At 47.2% G+C, this 9178-nt stretch overlaps 1 protein-coding gene across 1 annotated transcript in view; it reads right to left on the bottom strand.

Moving 5' to 3' along the window:
• Positions 1-494: 494 nt before the first annotated feature.
• The window catches only part of HSD17B3 (hydroxysteroid 17-beta dehydrogenase 3), a 120535-nt gene continuing 111851 nt past the window's right edge, over positions 495-9178 (bottom strand). The window contains exon 11 of the mRNA XM_082260405.1: positions 495-869. Within this exon, the coding sequence (XP_082116531.1) occupies positions 771-869 (99 nt within the window). The 3' untranslated portion in view covers positions 495-770. The remainder of the gene's footprint in view (positions 870-9178) is intronic.

Here is a 9178-nt window from a genome sequence, read left to right as displayed (position 1 = left end):
GGACATAGATCACTTTTTATATTTTAACGTTTAACCCCAGAATTAATATACAAAAATATTTATGTGACTTTGTGTTCCCTAAGAAGCTTTCAATCTAATGTCACTATCACAGTCATAGAGGCACACACTGTAGGAAGGATATGACAAAGGGCCAGTTGTGAATAGGCAAACATGACCTGACCTTTCCAACTCAACATAAAAAGTGTTATGTGGGGAAGACAAGGAGTGATCCATGAACTCTAGGAAACCAGCGCTGCAGGCAACAAATCCACTCCCGTGGCTGTTACAATTATATTAAAATTTCCTATGATAATTCTTTAACAATAACATGATTGCAGTCATGATACACCTCACACGAAATTACAATGCCCCCCAGTTTGGCACTGTGACATCTTCGCAATAGATTATCAGCACATGACCAGATATTGATGGTTTTCTGAATAATAAAAGATAAGGTATTTTGAATATTTTTTGATGAATTGCTCTCCTTTTTTTTTTAATTGCTTGTATGGTACTTTCTGATGTAAAGGTCAAAAGTATAACACATTTTAGCTCTGAAATAATGGTTAAGACCAGAATGTGTCTTCCTGACTGTATAAGCTAGCTTCATAAATCTAAAAAACTAAAAATAATTAGATTTGGCATCATTTTTTCGTACAATTCCCTTCTATCTAGCATGCATTGGTGATTTCAATAAAATAAAATAAAATGATATTGCATGGTGCAGTACTATGTCCATTTCACTGTTGTAGAATGTCATGCTTTGAGTGTTACTCTATTTTTTGTTCCTTGTTAATGAAGCGCAGGAAATGTTCTTGTACTTTCGTGCTATGGATCACCCAGAGAGGAATATTGTTCACGATGAGTCCCTGTAAACAGAAGAAAATTATTATTAACATATTAGACTTTTGATTTTTGTTTTTTTGATAATCTGAATCATGTATAAAATCTTGTAAGCTGAAACTCTATCTATGGTCATCATTTAAAATGATATATTATTTCCATACTGTATTTTAACTACTTTATTACAGGGCACTTTCACCCCCTTCCTGCCCAGACCATCTTTCAGCTTTCAGTGCTCTCACAGTTTGAATGACAATTACTCAGTCATGCAACCTGTACCCAAACAAAATTGTTATAATTTTATTCACAAAAATAGAGATTTTGTTTGCTGGTATTTAATCACAACTGGGTTTTTTATTTTTTTTTGCGATATAATTAAAAAAAGTGTGAACATTTTGAAAAAAAAAAAAAAACGCCACCGTCAAGCACACTTAGGTTGAACACACTTTCCCTGCCTAACTAACTAAATCCTATCTTACCCTACACACAGTGGATGAGATAAAAGTTAGTTTAAAGGTGGCGTAGATGGTAGAATACCAGGCTTGCAATGACATGGCGGTGGGGTTCGAATCCCCCAGCCAGCAGGTGATTTATTCGCTCATCCCTAGTGCCAAACATTGAAAATTGATCACACCTAATGTACTGACGGCCTATCTCAATTCTTGAGGCCCTGAAATGTCAGGACAGTACAAATACCCCCCAAATGACCCCTTTTTGGAAAGTATAGTCTAATGTATTTAGTAAGAGGAATGGTGAGTTTTTTGAAGTTTACATTTTTTCCCACAATTCTTGGGAAAATTAAGAAATAAAGTTTTTTGGGGGGTTTTTTAAACAAAATTGTCATAATAGCAAATTGTTTCTCACACACAGTATATGCATACTTGCAAATACACCCCAAAATACATTCTGCCACTCCTCCTTAGTATAGCAATACCACATGTGTAAGACTTTTACATAGCCTGGCCACATAGAGAGGTCCAACATGCAAGTAGCACCTCCAGGCATTCTAGGAGCATAAATTACACATACAATTTCCTGACGACCTATCACAGTTTTGAAGGCCCTGGAGCACAAGGACAATGGAATTACCCAAAAAATTACCCCATTTACCCCAAAAGCAAACACCCCAACCTATATCCTAGGAGGCATAGTGAGTGTTTTGAACATGTAATTTTTTACACAAAATTTTGGAAAATGTGGAAAGAAAATGAAAACATATTTTTTTTACATAAAGTTATCAATTTATAAGATTTTTCATTTATAATTTATAAGTATGGGATACCACATGTGTGAGACTTTTCCACAGCCTTGCCACATACAGAGGCCCAAAACCCAATTAGCACCTCCAGGCGTTCTAGGAGCACAAACTACATATCTAATTTCATTCCTACCTTTCACACCTTTGAAGGCCCTGGAGCACCAGGACAATGGAATTACCCAAAAAAAGACCCAATTATAGAACGCAAACCCCCCAATTTATATTCTATGAGGCCTGCAGATAGGTACTTGGGTACTCTTATGGGCTTGCCAGGGAACAGTTTGTGTAGAAGAAATTTGTTGGTAGAGTTAGCATGACTTAGCGTGACTTCTGCTCCTTGAGTAACATTTGTGAGCAGTCTACTGATGGAGGAGAGCAGTTTGAGCGAATTAATAAAGGTACTTATTGGATCCTGTAAAACCAAATTGGTCTACCAGACCCTTGTATTAACACCCCTATGCCATGCCAGAAATGTGAAATAATGCAAAGCGTGTTTGATCTCCCAGGTAGAGAATAGGAGACATCAGTCCCAGTCTTGATGACAAGCATATTTTCTGCATCGAGTCATCCCATACCGGTAAGATAGAGGAAACTAATATAGATAAGCTGTCCAATTTAGGTCATAGCTGGGGTTGTATTCAAGGGAGTAAGGTCAGTTTTACATAAAGTATACTCTCCTGCAGGGTGGTCCACAATTTGTTGTATTTGTTGTGGAACTAGTCTACAATTCTAATAAGGATCTCCACAATATAATATACATTAAGATCAGAAAGGGCTAGGTCTCCACTGTGTTTAGGATGTATTAGAGCAGACTTTCTCAACCTTTCCAACCCTTGAAATAGTTTTTAGGTCTCAGGGAACCCCTGCTAAAAATGACTTTATTTACAACTCATGATACATTAGTATAATGGTCAGTGGGATGAATGCTCCTTACACTTGTGAACATTGGGAAGAATTACCTTCTTCCAGATAGCTAAAAGATCAATGGTGGCATGGGAACTTAACTGAGAGGCAGAAATTGCTCATTGCTCAAGGAACCCCTAGCAACCTCTGGAGGAACCCTGGTTGAGAACCACTGTATTAGAGCATGTCGCTACATAGTCTGGATAATCTGATCACTTTTGTTATTTAGTCAAAGAAGCATTTATGGGGTTTTACTTGGATGGTTTGAAACACATAAAGTATTTTATGTAGGATGTCCATCTTCACTATAGTAATCCTGTCCTGCCATGACAATGAGGGGTTATCATAGGCTAGAAGGCTTTGCTGGATAGACTGGGCAAGAGCCCAATAGTTAAAATCAGCCAATTTCATATTGTCCCTTGGTATGGAAATCCCTAGGTACATTATTGCATTTGTTTGTCAGTGGGACCAAAAATTATGTGGCAGTGGATAGATGCTACACCACCAATATATACAGGAAAGGGGTTGCATTTTTAATTTCAAAGGGATCAGATAGCATACTATTGGGACAAACCCTAGCTGAAGGGTTATGAATGATATAAAGTTAGACTCTTATGAAGCAAGTTGGGACCAAAGCCTTTAATGCCTTATCCTAGCCTAGCAAACAGATGTAAATCCTCTCCTGATCAAGATCTTGTAACAATCCTACAGGCTCACCTGAGTCAGAGGACTGCTGGCCGGAGGTAGGAGTGGAGCCCAGTGGCAAAGACCGCAGGCAGTTAGTAGGTGCTGGATACCGGATGGACACTGCGTAATACTCTGATGAGGACACGGGTTCACCTGAGGTGCGGAAACTAAGTGCTAGCTGGTTTTCACTAGAGCCCCAGATGGTGGGGATAGACTGCGCTGCAAGCTAACACCAGGACGCGGTCCTCAGGATCACCCAGCCAGGCAGAGTGTAGGTTCGGTCCGAAGGCAGAGGAGCAGACAAGGGATAACCAGAGAGAAGTCAGACGAGCCAAAGGTCGGGGCGGGCAGCAGTAAGCGTGGTCAGACAATGCGGATCGGCAACAGAGGTAACAGTTCAGTAGGTAGGGACAAAGCAGAAGAGTAGTCGGTAGTCAATTCCTGGTCAGCGTTGGATCTGTGGTAGTAGATAAGAGCAGCAAGTGAGGAGTAGCTTGATCAAGGCTCAGGAGCTCAATAATCAGCAAACTGGAGTGCAAGGGGCTGGACTTATATAGGGAAGTACCAGGTGTGGGGAATCAAGGGTGATGAGCAAGGCTTGGCAAGACTAAGGTTGAAATAATAGGCTTCAGGGAAGAATGTTCAGGGAGGAATGTTCAGAGAGGAATGTTCAGAGCGGACGGTAGCCTAGTAAGCAGGGCTACCGCCTGGGATGTGGCTGGTCACAGGTTCGAATCCCAACAGTACTCCCCCCTTCCAAGGTGACCTCCGGGCACCGCAGGGGCAGGCTTATCGGGGTGCTGTTGGTGGAACTCTTTTACCAGTCTGGGGGCGTGGACATTTTCTTCTGGTTCCCACGAGTTATCCTCGGGAGGGTAGCCCTCCCACCCAATTAGGTATTGTAGTCTTCCCCGGTGGATCCTGGAGTCGAGGATCTTTGTGACAGCGTATTCTTCTTCCCCCTGTACCCTCACGGGTGGTGGAGGGGGCGAGTGGCGGCCTGTGAAGGTGTTCTCCACGTATGGCTTGAGGAGGGAGCAATGGAAAACAGGGTGCACCCTAATGGAGTCCGGAAGATCGAGCCGGAACGTGACCTCGTTAATTTGCGCAGAGATCCGGAATGGACCCATGTATTTTTGGGCCAACTTTTTGGAGGGGACCTTCAATCTGAGGTTCCTGGTGGACAGCCACACCTTGTCTCCCACATGGAAGCCCGGGGTGGGTCTGCGGCGTCTGTCTGCTCCCTGTTTAAAGCGGCTCTGGGCGAGCTGGAGGTTGTTTATAATGTTCTTTTGTGCCTCCTGTAGGGTTGTTAGGCGTTCGGCCCCTGCTGGGAGGGTGGAGGCAATGGGTAGGTGGGGAATGAATACCGGGTGCGAGCCTGTGTTAGCAAAGAAGGGGCTGTGCTTGGTTGAGCTGTGCTCCGCATTGTTGTAAGCGAACTCGGCCGTGGAGAGATGGTCAAGCCAGTCATCCTGCAGGTGGGAGCTAAAACAGCGTAGGTACTATTCTAGGGTCTGATTAGTTCTCTCCGTCTGCCCGTTTGACTGAGGGTGGAAGGCGGAGGACAGGTTCACTTTAACCCCGAGTGCCAGGCAAAAGTTCTTCCAGAACTTAGAGGCAAATTGTACGCCTCGGTCGGAGACCACGTCGTCCGGGATCCCATGCAGCCTGAAGACCTCTCTGAGAATAAGATCGGCCGTCTGTTTGGCGGTGGGTAGGCCTTTGTAGGGGATGAAATGGGCCATCTTGGTGAGGCGGTCGACTACGACCAGGATGGTGTTCATCCCTTTTGAAGGAGGAAGGTCTACCACAAAGTCCATGGAGATCGAGCCCCAGGGGCGGGAGGGAATCGGGAGAGGTTGTAACAAACCCACGGGAGAGGAACGAGGAGTCTTATTGCGGGCACAGACCGTGCACGAGGAGATGTACCTCTTGATGTCCTCCTTGTATGTTGGCCACCAGAAGGAGCGGGAGAGAAGCTCCTGGGTCTTTCTTGTGCCTAGATGGCCGGCCAGCTTGGAGTCATGGTTGAGTCTGAGTACTTCAAGCCTTGCGATTTCTGGTACATATAACTGTAGGTCCTGATGAAACCAATGACCGTTCTTAAACGTAAGGCTGACATTCCTTGTGGGATGGGCAAGGAAGGGGTCATTTTCGTATCCTTCTTTGATTGTGCCCAGGAGTTCTTTAGAGTAGGTGACCCCTACGACCCTTCTCTCGGGTAGGATGTTGTTTTGGCCCTTGTTACTCTGCGAGGGCTCGGAAAACATTCTGGAGAGGGCGTCAGCCTTACCATTCTTTGATCCGGGGCGATAGGTGATGAGAAAGTTAAAGCGGGAAAAGAATAGGCTCCATCTGGCCTGTCTGGCTGAGAGTCTCTTAGCACTGCGGATGAACTCGAGGTTCTTGTGGTCAGTTAGTACGATTATGGGGTTGGTGGCTCCCTCCAGCAGGTGTCTCCACTCAGAGAAGGCATCCTTGATCGCCAGTAGTTCCTTGTTCCCGATGTCATAATTCTTCTCGGAGGGGGACATCTGGCGGGAGAAATATGCGCACGGGTGTAGTAGCATCTTCTCCCCTGTCCGTTGTGACAGAACAGCCCCCACCGCAGAGTCAGATGCATCCACTTCGACTGTAAATGGCAGCTCGGGGTTTGGGTGGATTAGGATTGGAGCAGAAGTGAAGAGGAGTTTCAACTTGGTGAAGGCCTCCTGTGCCTCTGGTGTCCAGGAGAAGGGGACTGATTTCTTGGTGAGTTGGGTAATTGGTGCTATGATCTTGGAGAAGTTCCGGATAAACTTCCGATAGAAGTTGGCGAAGCCAATGAATCTTTGTATCTCCTTCTCGTTTCTCGGAATGGGCCAGTTCATCACGGCTTGGACCTTCCCCGAGTCCATATTTAGGCCCTCTGGGGAGATGATGTATCCGAGGAACTGAGTGGTGGTTCGCTCAAACTCACATTTCTCTAGCTTGATATAGAGAGAGTTCTGTCGGAGTCTCTGCAGTACCCTGCGAACGTGTTCGCGGTGCTGCTCGAGGTCTTCGCAGAAGATCAAGATGTCGTCCAGGTAAACGACTACAAACAGATCGAGCATGTCCCTGAGGACGTCATTAATGAAGTGCTGGAAGGTGGCAGGAGCATTGCAGAGTCCGAAAGGCATGACTAGGTACTCGAAGTGACCATAACGTGTCCGAAAGGCGGTCTTCCATTCATCCCCAGGGCGGATTCGGACGAGGTTGTAGGCCCCTCGAAGGTCAAGTTTGGTGAAAATCTTTGCTGCCCGGAGTCTCTCGAGGAGTTCTGAAATCAGTGGAAGTGGATACCGGTTCTTTACGGTAATGTCGTTAAGCTTCCTGTAGTCAATGCAGGGACGCAGGGAGGAGTCTTTTTTATCTACAAAGAAAAAGGGGGCTCCCGCAGGGGAGGTAGAGGGCCGGATGAACCCCTTCCTTTGGTCCTCGTCCAGGTACTCTTTCAAGGCCTTGAGTTCAGGCTCCGAGAGGGGGTAGATACTGCCAAAGGGTATTTCAGCCCCGGGCAACAGTTCTATAGGGCAGTCGTAGGGTCTGTGTGGTGGCAGCTTGTCTGCGTTTTTCTTGTTGCAGACATCCTGGAACTCGCGGTATTGAGGGGGTAGCAGATCCTTGACGGAAAGTTCAGAGATGGTGGTGTCTTCGGGTGGAAGGACGGGTTTGTGGGAGCAATTTAGCGAGCAGAACTCGGACGGGAACCGTATGCAGTGGGTTTCCCAGTCCACCGAGGGGTTGTGGGTGGCCAACCATGGGATGCCCAAGATCACCGGGAACTTTGGGGAGGCGATCAGCGAGAAGTGGATCTTCTCGTGGTGATCGGGTTCTATAAGGAGTTGTAGTTCGATGGTCTCGTGAGTCGCCGGCCCCGAGGAGAGTGGGGATCCGTCGACGGTTTCCAGGTCAACAGGGGCTGCCTTGATTGTCAGTGGAATGTTCTTTTCGCGGGCGAAGGTTAGGTCCATAAAGTTGCCTCCCGCCCCGGAGTCTAACATCGCAGAACAGGGGAGGTGTTGCCCCTCGATGTCGATGAGGATGGGGATGATGAAGTGGGATCCATGAGCCGTCGTGTTGTTATTTTCAGGGGCTGCTGGCGGGGTTGGAGTCTGTGATTGCTCCTTTAGCTCCGTGACGGCAATAGTTCTTCGAATCTTATTGGGACATTTGATGGCAAAATGACCCGGCTCTCCACAGTAGAGGCAGAGGTTTTCGGCCAGCCGTCTCTCCTTCTCAGCTGTGGATAGAGACCTCCGTAGTGCGTCGACCTGCATAGGTTCAGGTGCTGACTGTGGGTCGTGCTGGGTGGTAGAGGAGAAGGAGTAAGTGGGTCTGTGGTCCAAGGACCAGAATCTTTCCCACTTCCTCTCGGAGAGTCTTTGATCTATCCGGATGCATACTTGAATAAAGTCATCCAGATCGTCCGGGGCTTCAACTCTGGCGAGTTCGTCTTTTATTGCTTCGGACAGGCCTCGCCGGAATTGGCTCCTCTGTGCTGCTGGGTTCCAGGTGGTGTCCGTGACCCAACGGCGAAATTCGGCGGTATATTCGGCGACGGAGCGTCTCCCTTGTCGCAGACTATGTAGTCGCGCCTCGGCCGTCGCACAGCGGTTGGGGTCATCGAAGACTAGGCTCATGGCAGTGATGAAGTTGGTTAGGTTGTCCAGGAGCAGATTGCTAGACTCCACGTATGGCGATGCCCATGCTAATGCTTCATCCATCAAGAGATTGATCATGAATAGCACCTTCTTTTTATCGGTGGTGAACGGGGCCGGGTTCATCTGAAAATAGATGCGGCATTGGTTCAGAAATCCCCGATACTGGCGTCTGTCACCGCCGAATTTTGATGGGAGTGGCATGCGGGTGTCTGCGGCCGCGCCGCGGACGTCTAGGAGTTGCCTCTGTAGTTCAATAATCTCCTTCTGTTGGCTTTTGACTACTTCTTGGAGCTGGGCAAATTTCTCCTGATACGTAGTACCAAATTCTTGAAGTTCAGTGACCTGTCTACACAGAGTGGTCATTGCGGACTCCATAGTTGGGCTGATTATTCTGTAACAATCCTACAGGCTCACCTGAGTCAGAGGACTGCTGGCCGGAGGTAGGAGTGGAGCCCAGTGGCAAAGACCGCAGGCAGTTAGTAGGTGCTGGATACCGGATGGACACTGCGTAATACTCTGATGAGGACACGGGTTCACCTGAGGTGCGGAAACTAAGTGCTAGCTGGTTTTCACTAGAGCCCCAGATGGTGGGGATAGACTGCGCTGCAAGCTAACACCAGGACGCGGTCCTCAGGATCACCCAGCCAGGCAGAGTGTAGGTTCGGTCCGAAGGCAGAGGAGCAGACAAGGGATAACCAGAGAGAAGTCAGACGAGCCAAAGGTCGGGGCGGGCAGCAGTAAGCGTGGTCAGACAATCCGGATCGGCAACAGAGGTAACAGTTCAGTAGGTAGGGACAAA

This window comes from Pelophylax lessonae, assembly GCF_965119305.1.
Source record: "Pelophylax lessonae genome assembly, chromosome: 1".
Lineage (NCBI taxonomy): Eukaryota > Metazoa > Chordata > Amphibia > Anura > Ranidae > Pelophylax > Pelophylax lessonae.
The sequence above is the reverse complement of the archived record's forward strand: the minus strand, read 5'-3'. Positions and strand labels throughout refer to the sequence as shown.